At 39.3% G+C, this 19925-nt stretch overlaps 1 protein-coding gene across 3 annotated transcripts in view; it reads left to right on the top strand.

Annotated features, from left to right (window-relative positions):
- The window catches only part of DGKQ (diacylglycerol kinase theta), a 99292-nt gene that overhangs the window by 26896 nt on the left and 52471 nt on the right, over positions 1-19925 (top strand). For all 3 annotated transcript variants that reach the window (XM_063319819.1, XM_063319820.1, XM_063319818.1), the window contains exons 2-6: positions 1242-1321; positions 10515-10614; positions 14894-14979; positions 15719-15844; positions 17306-17459. In XM_063319819.1, the coding sequence (XP_063175889.1) occupies positions 1242-1321; positions 10515-10614; positions 14894-14979; positions 15719-15844; positions 17306-17459 (546 nt within the window). The remainder of the gene's footprint in view (positions 1-1241; positions 1322-10514; positions 10615-14893; positions 14980-15718; positions 15845-17305; positions 17460-19925) is intronic.

Here is a 19925-nt window from a genome sequence, read left to right as displayed (position 1 = left end):
TTTTTTCTTTTTTTTTTTGGTGCCACAAAAAGGAAAGATTACTTTGCATGGCCTGGCGGTAAGCCACATAGAGAAGCGGACCTGGATTTTAATGCTTGAGTTGGCATGGCAGAAGGAGTGTTGTGAAATCAGGAGTCAATGAGCTGGAGAAGGGTGAGGAGAGGAAAATTGTCTGCTTTTGATGGCACTGGCACATGCAATCAGTAACGGCAGTGGGCTGCGGATGGGAAGCTTGGTGCGCATGCGGTTTTTCTCAGTTGCTGGTGAAACTTCGGAAGCGGTACAGCGTGCTTCTGAAAAGCAGGGACGTGCGAAAACCTCCTGCGTACAGCAACAGTTGCCACTGGCAAGTGATCTTCTGCCCAGGCACTGGGAGAGGTCTGGGCTTCCATGGGAGAGGTCAGGGCCTGAGCATCTGTGTCCAGGCTTCACGCTTGAACTGGTAGAGGGTAATTCTGAGAGGAGCAAGACTCTAAAGCCATAGCTGCTTGGCTTATTAATTCCTTATAAAAGCAAAGCGGTAGGAATGAAATAAAGAATCCCTTGTTTTCCTTGCACAGCTTAACATAATGTAAATCTGTGGTAAGAAGCTGTGGAAAATATCACCCCCATGAGAAATTATTTTTTTCAAACACTGTCTTGATTGAAAGCATGCTTTGTGGAGCTTGGGTGGAATTCGAAACCTGTTTTTTCCACAGTTAAAGAAATAATTAGTGGCTCTTGACTTTCAAAGCTGCATGCAACTGGTGACCTTTAATTTTGTTTCCTTCATCCGTTACACTCAGTGGGTAACAATGCTATGTTTTCTCCCATTTATTCCTGTGACATGCGCTAGTTTATAGAATAATTCACTTTCAAACGTGTCCATCTGCATTGGCTACATGAAAGAGCTGCTTTGGACTTACGACTGTTTAAAATCTCATTTGAAATGTAAGAGCTCGTTTTGGTGCTTATGGAGAAAGAGTGTGGGAGGGCATGACTTGTTGTAGGCCTGTAATGCATTGGGATAAACTCTCCTTCTTTTTCCATTGCCAACATCTTAGTAACAAAATGAGCTGGAGTTCACCCACTGCAAGAATTGTGACAGTCATGTACGTTCTCAAACCTAAGGGAGAGCAAATGTCATTAAAAAGATGTGTTCCTGATTGTATTTGGCTCCATATGATTTTTGTGTTTGTTTGTTTTTCACGAAGTCCCATGTTTGTGAAGACTTGCTCATGGTTCTTACTTTATTTCTACAGTTTGTAACTTCATGTCTCATGAAAAGTGCCTCAAGAATGTCAAGATACCATGCTCATGTATTGCTCCCAGCCTTGTAAGGGTGAGTAAGCACAAGCTGCCTTGGCCCTTTCTTGGGATAATGTCACAGATTTATCACTAATGAACATGGTATGGTACAGTGGTGGCTTGTTAATAGCGTAATGCTTAAATCAATTGTGTTAGTCATCACTGAGGGTTTCATAGCTGCTCAAAGGCAAAGTTGCATTTCCTTTGAAAAGTCCCTGCTATGGGCAACTGTGGATAGTCTGTCTTTGAAGAGCAGTTATTTGCATTCTTGGAACATTACTAGATGTTCTTACTTGTGTGTCATTACCTGGAAGCCTCGCAGTAATGGAGTGGCGTGACTGATTGATATCAGTGCTCTCAGAAAATCATACCATGTGTCATACTAAACAAAAACTCTGTACAGCATCAAAGTTTTTACAGCAGTTACACTGTACTGAGAAAATGCAGAAGCTTCTCTGCCTAGTGAAGGGGCTGTGTTTGTCTTCTTGCGGCATCTTAAGAATTTGCTTGTTGGTAACAAAGCAAACTTATTCAGTTTAGTAATTAATAAAGTACTTGTTTTCAGATGCCCTGTGACTTTTTCTCCCACAAGACTTCATGCTTAAGAGGTTGGTTTTAAAGGATGTGAAAGATTAATCAACTCTAAAGAAGACAATAGGATGCACCGAAGTTATTAAGAAGCTAAATTGAAGAGAAAACAAAGTGTAATATCCACTTGGGAAAGGATGACAAAGAAGGAAAAAAAAAAAAGGAAGAAGGAGAGAGAAACTTAGTAGAGAAATAGTAAAACACTATGAATACCTTAAGGAGCCATATGCAAAAGTCAAATGAGACATGGCTGTAAAATCAGAATCATGTGCATTACAGACCTCACTGACTAAAAGCACATTTATGGGAATACATTGTGTACGTTTGGGAACCTGTGATGGGAAACTAATTCCCTTCTTTGTATTCTAAAAAGCTTTACAAGTTCCTTTATGTTGTGGAAACCTGTGTAGGGGGTGAGATGGGAAAGTTCGAAACAATATGTAACTTGACTTACAGGAACTGGATAGAGAGAAGTTAGCCGCTCGTTTTTCTTACGTTTGCTTTGTCTAGATGATAATGCTGCTAGGTTTTGCTACACACTTCCTCTTCCCCACATACTTTTCATCTTGAATGGTATAACTTATGTGTCAAAAAGGTGTCTGAGGCATTGAAAGTTGCCAGTGAAATAGTAAGAAATACTACTCTAAGTCTTAGAATGCACAGTAAAGGGACATGTAGATAGTGGGAAATGCTGTTACTAAGATTTAGCATCTATTACTGTTTCAATATGCTGGCGATCAGCCCTTGTAGCACGGGAAAAGAAACGATGCGTCAGATGATATAGGTATCTTTGCAAGGGCCTTTAGGGGGGATGGTACAAATCCAACTGGGAAACATTCGTTTAATTCAGAGTGTCAGAGCTGCAAACATTTGTGAGTTGCTTCTTTTGTGAATTTGCTCTAAATATAATTCATTGTTCAAAATAATATTTGTTCCTTTGCTTTTGCATGGTAAAAATCCTGGATTTGAACTTCCTAATGTTTCCACTCGCATCAGTCACGGATGTCAGTGTAGGTTTTTTTTGTTTTTTTCCCAGTCCCCATTCTCTACATGCTCTATCACGTGAATTTTATCTAATTGTTTGTTGTTTACACATAAAATCTAACAATCCTTGCTTTGTGGTAGAGTTTGTTTTATATGAGTGGTGGTGTCAGCCCTCAATGCTGTTTGCAGTTCAGCGTTGCTGTATTTAGCTGCAAAGAGTCTTGTGTGTTATCCGTGTTGAGCGATAATGACTATGTTTTGAAAATACTGGATTATGCTTTTATTTCTGGATGATCTTGTCCTCCTTGACGTGGTCATCCAAGTTGCATTAATCCTGGTCTGCTGTGCAAGTGAAGTCTGCCATATGGGAGACATGGTTTTGCGTGCAGGCTCTGTCGAAGTAAATATTGAACTTGGCATTTGCCTAAAAAACATAACAGAGCAAAAACCAAATTATAATCGTTTATAGAACGTGTGGAAAGTTTTCTTAATCTCCCTGCTCTCCTTTCAGATTATTTATTATTTATTTATGAAAAGGTCTGACGTAAGAGGGAAGACTGGTGGGATTTTTCTTCTCATAGTTCCTTCTAGTATGTCAATAGTCAGTGTATTACAGAAATGAGTTGGGTTTTTTTTCATCCTCTGGATTTCATCCGGAGAAGATGGTAATTGTTAAAGCTCACCAGAGTGTGTGTGTCATTTGATACTAAGTCAAACTGTCAGAGAATAATTTTTCAGCAGAGTTTTCATGGAAACTTTCATCCCTGAGAGTAGGGTTTGCTTCCCAGGGTCAAGTAAAGGCCCACAGGGTTACAAGCATGCCATGGCTGCTCCAGCCTCAGGTCATTCCTGATGAATTCACTCTTCAGGCTGCACTTAAAATTTTTTTGCACTATTGTTAATCATTATCATCTGCATTTAGTATTCCAGAACTGGATCCCAGTCATGATGTTTCAAAACAAGACTTCATGGATCAGTCTTCTGAACAAGTTTGTGTTTTTGTGGTTTGCATGGGACGTTATTTGTTTCACTGGTAAGGTCTCAGGAACTTTTAGAAATTCAAACCTTCTCTCCCCTACGCTCCCCTAAGTGTTTGCCTACTCTGAGGTATGTGTAAAAACTAAACCAAACCAAAAAAAACCAACCCCAAAACCCATAAACACCAAAAAAAAAAGACAAAGAAAAAAAGAGGCAAAAAACTCCCCACCCCCAAAACACCCAACAAAAACCAAAACAACAGTGAAAACAAACCCTCTTTGATGGGGTGTGAAATGTGAAGTTTTATTTTCCCTCGTTAGTTTGGAATTGAAGCTGTATTACAAGTTTTTTACTCCTTAGATTTGCCTTAGAAGTGCATGTGTGTTTGTTCTTTGAAAACTAAATGGAAATGTGAGTATATTAAAAGTGGTTTTAGTCAAGTTTGGCAGTTGTTATGCTTGTTTTTCCTTGTTGTTGTGTTGGTGCGTTGCTGTGATGGTTTCTAAACATTTCCACTTCAAGAACGGTTGACAGGCTGCTCATGAAACTTTCTTGTGTGCTTTTGTTTTTAAAGCCAGGTTGTCTGGAATGGAAAAATGCTGGTTTAGGTCATTAGCTTCTCTTGAAGCTTTCTGTGCTAAAAATAAAACTGGCTTTGTAGTTCAGAACGTGGGGAGCTGCTTCGTTCATGGGTTGTGATGGTGAATGGGCAGGTTGTGGTGCTCGCAGAGGTCTCTGCTTGGGCAAGCAGGTGTTGCCCTTGTTTGCTGACCTAAATCACTTCCTCTGGCTGCTGGATTCATCTGTGTGCAGGTGGTTAGTTGGGTCAGTTCCTCATGAACTGAAAGCAGAAGAGAGAAAAAAAGGATACTCGAGTTAGGGCAAATCCGCCTAGCCCCCCTTCTGATAATCTGTTCTGTATTGGACTTCATACTTTGTATACACAACAGCAACATCTCATTTTTCAGCAGCTGAAGGATTTCGGTACTGGGACACAACCTCTTTTTTGTTTTCTTTCTCTCCCTACCTCTGTTCCCTGCCCAAGAAGCAATGGGCGGCTCCAACAAAGTGCGAGACAAAGACCATGAAGGTTTGGTTGCTGTTTCACTTGCCTTATAATAATAAATCCCCCCGTTTCATGCAGCTGTCCGAAATGTCTGATGGATTTTTGTGTGAGTGTCTCAGAGAATTAGCTTTTAAGGAATGTTGTTGCAAATGACTCGTAGACACTTTAACAAATGTGAAAGAGCTTGGCAAGCTGGGAAGAATTTGGTGTGGTTGGGTTCAGTGGGAGTTCTGGAGAGGACAGGGGGGGAAAAATCAGAATCCGATTTTGGAAAATCATTCCTTGGTTGTAGTTGCAGGTGTTGGAGGTTTTATATCAACATGGGTTAAAAAACGCTGCAGTGAATGCTTGCTGAACCTGCAGACTGTCATAGAAAACAGGCTGAAATGTAGTATTTGTGAATAAGCTGGTTGGCATATTAATGTTACATCTCATCTTCAAATTACTGTATATTTGGCATGCACCAATCAAGAGACTTTTTTTCCTGCCCCTCTTATTGTATCTTTTTGATGGTGGCGGTGGCAGAGTTAGGTCTGTAACATGAACTTGACCCAGAAAATATATGCTTAATATTTTTCCTCTTTTATATATTATAAAAGCAAGTTTGTGAAAGTTTGTGCTTCTCTCTCTTTTTCCCCTTTTAACTATCCGTGATCAAGAGGCTTTGCTGATGAGAGGGTTAGGGCACAGGTTGTCCTAACAGCGGTTGGACCCCAAGCTGATCTTTTTAGCAGGGCCTGTTGCGAGAGGACAAGGGATAATGGTTTTAAACTTAAAGAGAGTAGATTCAGACTAGATACAAGGAAGACATTTTTTACAATGAGGGTGGTGAAACATTGGAACAGTTTGCCTAGAGAGGTGATAGATGCCCTCCTGGATAATGGGTTGGATGGGACTCTGAGCAACCCGATCTAGTTGAAGATGCCTCTGCCCATGGCAGGGTGGTTGGACTAGATGACCTTTAAAGGTCCCTTCCAACGCAAAGCATTGTATGATTCTACCTGGGCACTTTCTGGATAGCCCTGACCACCTTCTATGAGAAGGTCTGTCTCTAGTTCTTCAACACTTGACCCATGCTTGTGTTGTTTCAGCAAGGCAGTTGCTTGGAGTGTGTCAGCCACACGGCATAATTTAGAAGCCAAATGATGGGTAAAACTGCTTGCTGGCATTCTTGGCAGGGCACCAAAGTTTCCTCCTCTTCCTCCCCAAAGCAATAGTCTCTTTAACGCTGAGGTTAAAGGGAAGAGCTGGCACCCCCGAGTTCATCAGCTCAGGAGAGTTTATTATGCGGTATTGAAACTTGATGCAAGCTGCCTGGTAGCCTGTGAACTCTGAGACAAGCCCTGTAGCTGTATCAATGACTCTTCACATTCAGGAGTGGTATGGGATGTCACTATGTTTGTTTCTTTTAATTCTTAATCTTTATCTTGATAAAAGGAGATGGACATTGATTTCCTCTGTAGTAATAAAAGCAAGGAGTGACTTGTCTTTTGCACATCGTTTTCTCTTTCCAGTACAAACAGTGCTAGTCCAAGCAACTCTTAATTGCACTGGAAAGCTCTTATACAAGTTTTGTTTTCTAGTAGAAATATCATATATTCCTGATTTGAAATGGTCTGGAATTCACTGTATAGTTCCTATCACGAAGTGTCCTTGAGGGCCTGTAGGTAAGGCCTAGTGTCCTGTCACAGAGATCTGTAGGATGGAGAAAAAGAGTCCTGTATATGGTTAGGTCGCATATGGTTGTATGCATTATTCCCTTCCATCAGCCCCAATTAAAATTTTTATAACTAAGTATTTGATTTTTCTCGTCTCTCCTGTCCTGTGATATGTTGAGACACCATTTAACATTTTGTATTTCTTATCTAATTTCAGAATTTCCATATGAAACATGTACCTAAAGTTCCTTTTTAACACCAACTGATGTATCAAGGGCTCAGAGGAAGAATACCAATTTGGACACAGCTGACTAGTAATTAACAGGCATTGTCCCTAGAAGGAAAAAGTAGAAGTGGAGTGCATTCAAGTGCATACGGTGTATTTAAGTTGCAGAAATCTTCTGCTATTAAAGCAGACAGGTTACAAACAAACTAAAGTGCTCTTTGTGATTACTGAGTAGTAAGTAAGTGAAAAGATGTCAATAATGGGCAAAGTTGAATCACAAAGCTGTTAGCTTCTCTCAGAGAGGGTGTGGTCTAGACACTTAATTAACCCGAACAGAATAATCATGGGGTGTACTCAGATGTGATCACCTCTCTAGAGCAAAGGTTTTTTTGGTGTCAGCGTGAACCCTAGCAGCTTTAGATATGGAAGTACTTTTGCACTGGAAACATCAGAATCCGTAGAAGTTCTTGTTGAAGAAACACCATTTAAATTTGTATCAGCAGGGTTTTTTTGACTAATGTTGAGTGCAGTCTTTGTGAAAGACCCCGTGTGGCTGCCCTTGTGCGCATTTCATGAAAGTGGTTGCTTCCAAGCTGGTTGTGATTATCCTTAAAATGCCACAGTATTTTTGAACTGAAAACTAGTGACCTTGAGTTAAATTCCTTTTTGCTCAACCTTTGGAGGCTATTGTGTTTTTATCCTTATTTCTGTGTCCCCTTTTCTGCTTGGAAGCTGATCAGCCCCATGCTACTGTAGGTCGTTCAGCCCTGCTTTCTCAGTATCTCCGGTGTGCTTTACAAAGTCCTGCCAACTGCGAGTCTCTCTGATGTGATGGGGAAGGAGATGCGTGGGCACAATAATATTTAGACACAGGCCTAGGACAAGTTTTTAGTAGGTTGTTCTTTTTTAAGACAGCGAAAGACAGCAGCTTTCTCTTTGGCATTTGGTATATCTGTATTTCTCTCATTCCCCTTTGAGCCTGGAAGTCTTTGGCTCAGGATTCAGGCTAAAAACTTTCTTCTGCCTGAGCTGGTAGAAAAGGAGCGGCAGCTGGGTGAAGAAAAGGCCTTCCTGGAGCTGTATTTTTCCCTGATGAGGTATCCGGAATGTTGCAGAGCAGTGAGACTTGACCTGGCCTGACTCCATCCGTGAACCGGAGGGTTTAGGTGGTAGCTGGGCCTGCTCTGCGCATAGTGATTCCACCTCAGTGGAAGAACGCTTAAATTCATGATCTGCTGTTGGCCAATTGCTTGACACCCTGTGGCATTTCAGGATGAGGAACAATTTTGAAAGGCACTATGGAAAGAAAACAATTCTATCCTTTCTTTTTCTTCTAAAGTTTGAAAGTTAAGAGCAGTTTGTTGCTGCTCTTTCTGTATGATGCAGAACTGCTGTGCGCTCACACAGATTGCACTGAAGGGGTTAGAATCTAAGTTTTAGGTTTCTATAGGATCAAATTTTATTACAGGCTATTATGAACTTCTACAGAAATGTGTGATGTTCTGTAATGCTCTGGATTTCTTAACAGATGGCAGGAAACAAAATAGGAACTAGGTGTATGTTGTCCATGAATGCAAAGTCATTCTGGAGCTTATACTGGAGTATTACCACTATACTTTCTGCTGATGGGCTTCTGATCAATACTGTAAGGGCACTTAGATGTCATTTAATGGCATTACTAGCAGAAATTTTCTGTATTTTTCTGTGGAAATCGATTTTAGTGGTTTGCATAAAGTCATTTATGTAGTTGTATTGAAAAAGCGGTTTTAAACTCATCAATTATTAATTTTCTGACTGTAGGCCACCTTATGGGTCTGTACTTTGCTGTACTTACACAGGTGGATATAAATTAAAGAACAATACATAACGTTTCATGTTCTGACATGCTGCCTCACTGGCGTTCCCAGTCTGAGTTTTTATTTTTTTTTTTTTTTTATTTAAGGTAGTGGGTGCTTGGAACTTGTTCAGCAACAAAGAAATGTAGGGAACTGCTGGGAGGAACATGATGTGATTGATGAGTTTGTTATGTTGTACTTGCCGTTTTACCTTTTCTCTTTTTCCATCTTACTCCCATCCCATTTCCCACCAGGCTCTGCACTTCTGTCACATACCTGTCACTTCTAAAGCAAGCTAGAAAGACTAGTCATAATAAACAGAGTTTCTTTGGCTTGTTTCAGAAGGGAAGAAGTTGAAGGAACAGATTTTATTTTTTTTTTCCAACCAACATTTCAATCGTCAAGTTGTTCCCTTCCCTTCTTTTCGGCAGTGACTTGAGACTTCAGAGGATTGTCACCAGGGTCCTGAACAGCTGCAGAATTTTGACTTGGTCTGCTTCCCTTGAGTGTTGTAGATAAGTAGAGACAAACCCTCAGTAAGGTGGACTCTTGTCAAAGTCTTCTCACAGTCTTTCCCAAAATAAACCCCGTTTTTCACAAAACTCTACTTTGATCCTTTAGTCTACGGAGCGTCCTTTTTCTTCAGTAGAACGTTTCTGTGGCAGTAATGAAAAGCCTGCATTTCTATGCCAGTATCTTTGGAGGACTGTTTACTAGTGTATCCAGGTGGAAACGAAGCTATCTGTGACTATGTGTATCTTAAGTCGTAATTTCCAACTTTTTACTGGGAATTATTAATTTCATTTCACTCCTAAGTAACCATTTGTCAGCCTTTACTGGCAATATTTTTTTATTTTGTTTTTGTGATGCGAGAACCAGAAAATAAATTTGATACAGTTGTCATATCACGAAGGGCGTGTGAGATGCTAAAACTAAACACCTAAGTCATGTCAGACTTTTGTGGAAGTCATTTGGATTCTAAATTTTAAAGATGCAGTTATGCTTCTTCTAATGTGAATGTCAGTTTAACAAAGGTGTGTATCTTGTAGAAGAGTGGTCTCTAGAACAAGTATAAAGCTCGAGTATGTTTCTTACTCATTTTTCATCTTTCCTTCTGTTGTTCTTTTGGTAAGATCACTTCCAGTCTTCATTATTAATCACTAAACAAGAAAAAACGGCTACCTTTTTAGGATAAGTGAATAGTATACCAGAAATATATTTGCTAAAACTGTTGGTACAGCTGTTGGCAAGAGAATATTGAAACGTGTCATGTTCCACCTGCAGTCAACAGAAACCTCAGTATGGATGTACTTCAGGAGCTGTGTCTCTGTACCATCCAGGCTTTGAAGCTTTTGGGGCGCGGGGGCAGACTGATGCCTTTCTTCTGATCAGCCCGTTGGCTGGGCTCTATTTGGAGAAGAGGTGGGAGGCACGTGGAGAGTACTGGACTGTGGCAGCACTGAGGTTTTAAAAATTGTCTTTAGGGTGTTTTGTATACTGTTAATCATCCTTGATTCAATTAAGAATACTTAGGAGAAAAATTGTGACTCCGGGTAAGTTGCATGGCACTGAACCCAAAGGAAACCTTTGGATTCATGGCACTGGATCATCAAGAAGCTGACTGGCACTTAAAAATGTTACATATTAAAATGAAAGACGTAAAAAAAAAAATTTAAAATAATTATTTATAATAAAGTATTTTAAATATATTTTTAAGTATGAAATTTATTTTAAAAGGACGATTTGCCTTTGCCTTTATGTTTGTTCTCGGGCTTAGTTAAGTCTATGTTGTGTATACTGTCCTGTCTTGCATGATAAAGCAGTTTCTATGAATCGTAACTGGCACTTTGAAAGTTGTGGCTGATGATGTCTTATGCATTCTTCATTGGCAGGTTCCAGTTGCACACTGTTTTGGGCCTCCAGGACATTACAAAAGAAAGTTTTGCACTGTGTGCAGAAAGTCACTAGAGTCACCTGCCTTTCGATGTGAAGGTAACTGAAAAACACTACTTGTATAGCCATCTGTGTGTTATCCAGAAATGTACACTTGCTCACATGTGTACCTTTGAGGGTGTGTGTGTATACACACGCACATATGCACTTACTGTGTTTGAGAGATTTTTGATTGTTTATCATCCGCTCACTGATCGTGGAAATGGGTACTTCAAATTAAGGAATAATAAATCATTTAATATCAATAAACCACAGACTTTCTCAAATGTGTATGCTCTTTCATTTTCCCCCCAATTTACTTTGAGCAAGTCTGTGGCGTTGAAGGTGTGCAATGAATTCATGCCCGAAATGTACAAAGAATGAGAAGCTATTATGGCAAAAGAAAGACTTCTTCTGTTGAGGTAATTTATTTCGGTTTCCAATGGAAGCTTTTGATAGAGAGAATTATCAGGTATTCATATTTCTAAAACCTCCCCCTTTCTACAAAAGAATGGAATATAACTTTTCTATGTTACTGGTCTCAGACATCTGTTGCTTGTAATGGGGATGGGGTGCCTTCAATGGAAAGATACTTGAAAATATTATTTGTCAAAATAGTACTGCTCTGAGTGTTCTGACATGGGTTCTCTGAAAAAACAGTGATTAAAGAAATCACCCAAACACCAGAATTTTTCTTTGAAATACACGTTGGCATGAGTACTTGACTGATTTTGACGTGGGGCAACTCCTTAATTCTCCCTTGTCTCCCCTGTCTTGAACGTCTAGTAGTTGTTGTTCAGTTGGTGGTGTGACATTGAATAGAATTTAGCATTTTAAAGGAGTATTACCTGTGAACTGTTTAAAAAAAAAACAAAAAACAAAAAACAAACCAAAAAAAACCCAAAAAAAACCCAAGCAGGGCATTTAGACTTACAATGGTGCAGTGGTTTTGTTTCTGCTTTTGTCTGGTGAGTTGCATAACGAATCTAAACTATGTTCTTCTGGCTAGTGGGGATCTGTCACTTAATACAGTTACCGTCTGAGTTGGATATTTGGTGTGAGGTCAGAGAGCTGCAGATACCGCACAGTCTTTTCTGATGGTCTACCTTAATAAACCTCAGAAATTGTGTGGCATAAGATAAACACAGAGAATTTGAAAAGAAAATTTTCGATACCTATGTCCTCTTAACTCTTGAAAATACCTTTGGTTTAGTGATCTGTTTCAGTTAAAGCTTTCTACGTTTTGCTTTCATACTCTTACTTTCTTAATTCTATTGTATTAGCGTTGTACCCGTTGCAAGGGAATATTCATTTTTTCAGATGTTTCCATTTAAGTGTTAATTAAACAAGAAGCACATGAAAGCCCATGTTATATTTAGGTATTACAAATGCCCAAACATTTTTTTTTCTGGTTCGGTGAAGGTTCTGAGTTGTGTGCCTTGCATGGATTAAACAGTTTCCTTGTTTTGTGTGGTGTGACTTGTTTGCTATCCCGTTTTCAGAATACCAGTAAGTCTACAACTTCTTTCTCTGATACTTTTCCAAAATGTAGCTTAAAAAGGGCGGTTGAGGTTCATAAAACGCACACGATTCTTCCTTTGCTCTTCGAAAATACTTTCAGAATTTTGTTTTAGAAGTCAGCTGTTTTAAGCTGTAGAGCTTTTAAATCCAGATGGAAATGTAGAACTTTCTTCCTTTTTTTGCTTACTTCTGATGACTTAGTTTAATAGTAGAAGTGTACTGTTGGTTATGACAATCTCTTCTGATAACTGGAATTTAAATAATTTTTCCTGTAATCTTTGCTGTAATTAAGAGAGAAAAGAGGGTTAAGATGAAGTTACCTTTTCTAAGCAAATGATTGACATAGTAAGATGTGCTTTTAAAATAATATAAATTAACTTATTTTGGACTCTATATCTTACAATAAAATAAATTTCTTGAAAGGAAGTTGAAAATTTTCAGAAAAGTAGTAAACTCTGTGAGTGCATGGTGAGGCATCTGTTCTCAAAAATCAGCTCGCATGTATATTAACCTGGGGTGAGATTAGTACATACACTTCATTGGCAAAAAGTACAATATTTGGACTCCAAATTCTGCTGACAATTACTAATGGCTTTGGATAGCTATTTTTTCCTGTAGAATTCAGTGGTAACAGTTGAACCTGGACTCATGATGGTGAGAGTTGCTTTCCCTTTTCTTTCCAAGGAGAAGAGCTGGAAAGAAAAAAAAAAAAAAAAGGAAAGGGAATAACCCAAACATTTATTTTTTTTTTTAGTGTTGGATCCTTTACAAAAGTTTCTTATTAAGCATCAACTGGAAGCAGCAAATTTACTGTGGAGGGAGGCAGTTAACATTTTAAAGATTATTCTGCCAAGTTTATGTATCTGAAATTAACCAGTTTGGTTTTTTGGCAATTATAAAGGAAGTCACAGCACTGTCATGATGAGCTTGAACAGAAAACTTCATCCTGTTATGAGTTAAAAAGTTGTGTAGATTATGGAAGGGCTGATAACGATTAAACTTCTTTTTTGTAAGCCCTCTGATTTGAGTTGATCTTTACACACTAAACTGTGTTACTTTTCCTATCTGCGGGATAGCTCTCAAAGATTTAACTCCTGTGACACTCCTGCCCTTCTCAGGCACACATTTTCTTATTAATTCTGAATTGAGGGTGGTGTTAGAAGCAGCAGATGTGAATTAAACCAAGGGGAAGAAGAACACCCCTCTGTTCTCTACAAAGCATAGCAAAGGGCAGTGTATGCCTGCGTTAGCAGAACTAACGCTAAAAAACCTAACACTTCAGTTAATTCCTTGAAGCTGTAATTTGGTCTACGGAAACTTTTGCCATTAGTAAGGGTATCACTCAAAGCATCTAGCTTGCCTGGTAGCTGAATTGGCAAAACCGTAGAATATTCCTGTTATATCTGTGAATACAGAGAAATGTGGGCGGTGGAGGGACTGTGTCACACCTCATATGAAAGCGGTTGACTCCAGCTACGCTGGAGTAGGCAGCAGTTCCTGTGAAACTGCGAGACAAAGCTGTAATAAGCCCTGTTAAAAAAAGACTTTGCTTTGGTGTGGTGGTAGGTCATGGTCTTCTGTGGGGTTAGAATAAGACGGTGTTAGTGCTGATAGCCAGCCCAAAGAGCGATTTCAAAGTAAGGTATTATTCTTTGTGTCATTTAATACTGTCTTCAAAATACGTTCAGCTATTCAGCTAATGTGTAGCTAATACACAGTTGCCACCCTCCAGTCTTCAGGTTACAGTCTTCAGATTTTTGTGATGTGCTTGGAGCAATAACCTGTTTGAGCCGTACATAAAAATATTTGAAGAATTTGACGCTTGCCTCTCTACTTTCATTTACTCAACAAAAAATAGGATGCCTTCCCAGACTACTTGTGTATGCAAGTCTTAAAAAAACAGCTAGAGGAGGATCTTTTTCAGCCATCTCTGTCTATGAGGTTTATGGAGAACTTTCCTAACTCTTGAAGTAGTGAAGCTGGGTATTGGGGTCTTTTGGTTGTATTCTTTTTAATGACTGATCCTTTGCAGCATTTTAGCTTGGGTATTTTTTTTTTTTTGTAGATTCTCTTTTCTTTCACATCTGATACTTCAAGACAGCTTTTAAATAATGAAAGTACTTTATCCAAAACCAAACTTGCCTAAAGCTTTTATAGGCTTCGCTAAAACGTCTTCCTACTACAGTATCTAACAGGTATTTTGGGAGATAATGTTAAGCTTACTTAGGAGAGTGTGCTGAAAAAATTATTATTTTCCTTTTCCTGACAATGAAATGGTGATTTACCATACGCAGACATAGCTTGGACAAATCTTCCCAGACATGAGCATACCAGTTTATTCTGGTCAGGTTTAAAATTAAATCAGTTGAGTGTCTCTCTTTCTGTTAATGCTTCTAACATTCAGCTTTTTTTTTTGCTTTGGTTAAATCAAAGCAGACTTCAGGCACGATTACGCTGGAGTAGGCAGAGGTTCCTGTGAAACTGCGAGACAAAGCTGTAATAAGCCAAACAATTGTTAAAAATTTAACTTGCCGTATTGGAGGAAATATGGCAAGTGCTTGTGAGCAAAATTAGCTCAGCCTTTTCTTACACTTGCTGCATCAGTTTAACACAAAGGAAATGGAGCAACACGCAGGACAGTGCTGATAAACTTCTATTGCCTAGCTTTGCTCAACAGAAAAATGCGCAAAGGAAAGAAAGTGTGGTGCAGTGAAAGGCAGTGAAAGAAGTCTTGGAGGGATGGAGGTGGACAGGGAGGAACTGCAAAAAATCCTGGAGTTTCCAGCTTACAGAAGTTTTCTTGTTTTCATGCTTTTAGTTTGTGAGCTACATGTGCACACAGACTGTGTCCTGTTTGCTTGCAGTGACTGCCGGCAGTGTCACCAGGACGGGCACCAGGACCACGTAAGTGACGATGCCTCTGCAGCACAAAGCGGTCATGCATTTCGGGTGTGAAAACATGGGCTAGAGGAGGGTGAAGGACTTTTGGTCTTTTCTTTTACATGCTGCCAATTATCAAAGCACTTTTGTGCTTTTTGTGCCAGCTTGTTGGCTGGCAAAGGAAAGGTGTGGCTTCAGCATGCATCGCAGATAGCCGGATGAACTTAAATTCTGGCGCATTCATGGTGCTTATGGAAGCTGAAAAGTCTGTGCAATGTATACAACATCTTAAATAAAAAGGAAAAAAAAAATAAAGCATCTTGTCTAAAAATTTGCATTGCAGCAGCTGGCGTGCAACTCTTTTTTTTCCTGTATGTTGAGCAGTTGGATGCATTGCATCCCTGGCAAACATTGTCATGTTCCTCAGGCTTCCTGCAGTCTCTCTGAGGCAAAACTGCCCAGATTCTCACTGTAAAACACGTGCATAAAACTGACCTTTCAGGATTCTTTTTTTTAAAGAATATTGGTTTTGGTGGACTGTGAAGAAAAAAAGCACTAGGTGACAAATTTATTGATAGTTTGATAAACTTCTTTTGGTGAAATATAAGATTGTTCAGGTTCATGTTTATAGTGAGAGAATACTGAACGTCGTGGTCTGTGTTGCTGTTTCCTCAGAGCTGCTTGAATTGCTGATTTTAAAGCTAGGTTGAAGATGCTTCTGTATTTATTTTGTGTAATGCTAAGTCGTGGTGTGTTCCCCCAGGATACTTACCACCACCACTGGAGGGAGGGAAACCTTTCTTCCAGTGCTCGCTGCGAAGTTTGCAAAAAAACCTGTGGCTCTTCAGAGGTGCTCTCTGGCATGAGATGTGAATGGTGTGGCATCCTGGTACGTTGTGCTGTTTTGTACAGTTGTGGGAACCATATGTATATGTCTATATGCACATTCTTATTTAAACACTTTATATAAGTACACTTTACTCGTACACTTTAGAAATATACTTTATATACACATCATAAATACACTTAATTTATACACTTATTTATATAAATATATATGTTTATGAGTTAAATGGAAAATCTGACTTTTTTAACACCCCATTAGTCATTCAAATGAGCAATTCTCAAAATCACAGTTAAATTTTCTGTAAATCCAATGGAATTAAAATTTATCAGGGACTAATCATTATAGATTTCTGCTTAGAAGTCTGCAGTTACTTTTCCTGTGTGAAATCATAATTTCTTTCAAATCACATGAATTCCGCAAGGTCAGAGGCTTTACCATTATAATATGCTTATTCCTCTTTCAGTGTAGAATAGTTGTTAACCTGTGTGGCTGGGTTTTTTTTTTAAGCTGTCAGTATTGGTTTCTGTGTTTTTCCGTTCACATGACGCACGTTTAATTCCTGTGCAACATGATGGTACCCTTCAACAATCCTCATGAAAGCCACAGCTTTTCACATACTGATACTCAGCCTGCTGTGTAGGTAATAATTGATCCATCCCCATAATGCTACCTCTAACTGAAATATGATGAAAGTGCAAAGTAGCACCAGATGGGGCGGGAACTGACAAGTATATGTAATAAGTCATTCATTTGCCATTTAATGCAAGAGGAGGGGTTATATGTAATAATAATTTAAAATGAAACCTGAGGTTATTCAGTATCGCAGGTGTGATTTGAATAATTTAACTTTTTTTTTTTTAATATTGTGAGGTTTTTATTTTTAATCTGATTCATAATTTCTGAGGTGGGAGGGGCTGTCTTTGAGAACCGTCTAACAAACATAACATACTATGTGGCCACGCATACAAAAGTATGTGTGTTCAGTAATGGCAGAAGATGTTGCACAAGCATAAAGGCAGAAACCAGCCAGTCGTGTTTTGGAGTAAAACTCCAAACATTGTTATCTCTGAATCTGCAAGTGGGGACAGCTGTGTAAGAGGATATTGCTATTTTCATGCTATCCAGTTTCGGTATAACCTGGCCTACCTTTCCCGCCTCCCCCAGTAAATATCCATATAGAATGGGAAGACCCAGGGCTTGAGACCAAAACTTTAGACTTCTCCATACAGCTGTATAAAAACCTTTGTATTTTAATAGAGCGGGTTTGTAGTACTTGGGAGTTTCTTCGCATGTTAAAACTTCCCATTATTGGTTATATAAAAACCGAATGGAACAAATTAAAATCTGGGGTCAAAAAATGGGTCACTTATTTAATGAAAGTGATTTACAGAATGTCTATATATGTCCTAGCCTGAGTTTTGCAATTCTAGTGCAGATTTCGTTGTAAACAAATTTGCTTTCTTTGTGTCTCACTAAGTTCTTAATTGATGCTTCTACTTATAGGCTCATGCGGCTTGCTACATAATTGTCACACCAGAATGTACATTTGGAAGATTAAGGAATATGATTCTTCCTCCGAGCTGTGTGCAGTTATTTTCTCGCAACTTCAGCAAACTGCATTGTTTTCGAATATCAGAAAACTTGCAAACAGAATCAGGTAAAAACTTCCAAAGATGAATGCAATTAATTGATGAGCACATTTAACCTAATGTTGTAATTCACTGAAGTGTATGATTGCTAATTTTCACAGGCTTTTGTGGCAATACTGTAAATTCTTGCTATTTCTGGGACAGGATAGAGATTTTTAAATGCAGTCTGTGTGCAAAGTGCTGAAAATTCTGTTTCCTGGTGCAGGGCAATTTGAAAACTGTTGTTTAAATAGTAAGCATGCATGAAGTGAAAACTGAAAAAAAAAAAAAATTTGCTTAGCAGATTAGTGTTATCATTGCTACAAACACTTCCTGATATACCTGTTGGTTTTTATTTAGCATATCATGTATACAGATATTTTTATTTGCCTCTTTGATTAAGCATCTGCCCTTTTAAGATTTCTGTGCTGAAAGGAAATCATGTATTTAGCAGTTCTGCTGCCATCTAGAGTGTGTGTTTGTTTAAGAACTCTTTAGGAACAAGAGAATTTTTTTAGGCAACTGAAGTATTTTCTAGTTTGAATTTTTATTATTATATTCTTGTGGTGCTTGAATACGATAGGAAAGCAAACAAAAGGCAGGCAAAATATAGGTCGTGGAAGTTAAATGTTGGCAACTGCATGTTTCTCAACCTGACAGGTTGTTCCTGAACTTTCTGCTTTGAAGGTGTAGGTTTGGTTTTGGTGAAGGCAGTTGGTCGCTAGCAGGAGCCGTGCATTCTCATGGGCAGAAGCTGCAGCAGGAGTTTGTAGCCACTGCAGGAACCTAAGCCTACATAACCTAAATACAATGAAGTGATCTAGGAAAGTGTGAAGGGGGAGAGGAGGTGTTAACGTTGCTTTTTTTGGCTGGCATGTTTTTCTCAGTGAGTTATTTTTCTTTTTGATGAATTTGCTTGTTGGTGGAGGAAGGTGAAGTACAGCACATGCTTGAAAGTCATGGAGTTTTTTAATGCTTCCAACATCAGAAATACCAGAAATAATCTGGATGAGCTCGGTTTTGCTGGAAGACTCATTATGAACCTTGATTCAGATCTATTGTTAGGTATTCTACAAGTGTCCCAAAGGCTTAAGGGAAGATAAAGTTGTATTATTATTAACGGAAGTTAATCACAAACCTTTTAAATAGCCTCTTCAGGTCTGCCTTTTCTGATGTTAACTGTTTGACGTATTAAAAGAACACACCACTCTTTAAAAGACAGACTTAAACTTTTTCCTTTTTTAATTTTTAAATCACCCTTAAGTAAAAATTGAACACGAAGCACCTTGAGTGAAAAAATGCAAGGTTATAGCTGCACCTTCTGTTCTCTTCCTTCATTATTTTATATGATAGAAGAGAAGGTTTTCCATTTCAGGACTTTGTATGCTAGGGATATGAGTTTGTGTTACACACATTTGAGTTTTTTTGAAGTGCTTTTTGCACTCCTTTAATTACAATATGTCTTGTACTTTGAATTGAGAGTGCAGTGCAGATCAGTCATTAGCTGGTGATCAGAAACAGACGCATGGGGAAGGGGAAATACTCACTAACTTAATTTGGACCATTTCCAGTGCTTTAATGTGATATGAAAAAAGAAACTAAGAAAACCCCACCACATTTGGAAAGCCAGAATGCATTTTTTATAGTGCTCAGCCTGCACACACCCAGATAAAATACAGAAACACCATGAAAAACCTGTTTTCTAACAGCCCGTCTCTTTCCTGCGGGTCTATGAGGTTTCTGCTGCCTGGGCTAAGCTCCTTGTGGTGTGGGGGCCTCCAGCACTTGACATCTTCCTTTTTTCATGTCAGTGGGCCACAGTCCTGGCTCAGCACAAGGCATGGAGAATAGCATTTGCGGTATGGTACCTGCCTTGCGGTCTGCTAGGCGTAAGGCATTTTGTTCTTTTTTTTTCTTAGCTGATGATGGTATGTGACACTTGTTTTAGCACCTAGGTCCCTGATGTTCAGTTACAAGTCTGGTGTTGTCATGCTCCTTGTTACACTATTAGCATCCTATTGAAGCTTGTTTTAAGACCTGCTGCTGGAGTTTTGCCGCTCTTCATCATCTGCTGGAGATCAGCTCTCTGCAGGTCCCTGCCAAAGGCACCAAATACCATTGCTACATAGGTCTTTCCTTCTGCCCAGGTTCGTTCTTAAAGGTAGAGCTGGGAATTGCCTTAAACTAATTCTCGCATCACCCTGTGTCGAGGGAGCTCAGTGCTCTGGCCTGGTCGTCCTTCTTTTTACCCATGTTCACAGAGCGGACCTGCATGTGCTGAAAGTTACCAAGATGTGTCACAGTTCCAGCAGCTCCCTGACGCTCTTCAGGACTTACTTGAAGCTCCTCTGACCATGGAGCAGCTCAGGAGAGCTGCCCTGGGAGTTCCTACGCTTTTCCAGGGAAAAGTGTAGGCTCCAGATGGCAGATCTCAAAGATTGAATGCACGTTAGGGATATTTCCAGGGAGCAAGGAGCATTTCAGCTTTATTGGAG

This window comes from Chroicocephalus ridibundus, chromosome Z, assembly GCF_963924245.1.
Source record: "Chroicocephalus ridibundus chromosome Z, bChrRid1.1, whole genome shotgun sequence".
NCBI lineage: Eukaryota > Metazoa > Chordata > Aves > Charadriiformes > Laridae > Chroicocephalus > Chroicocephalus ridibundus.
The sequence above is the reverse complement of the archived record's forward strand: the minus strand, read 5'-3'. Positions and strand labels throughout refer to the sequence as shown.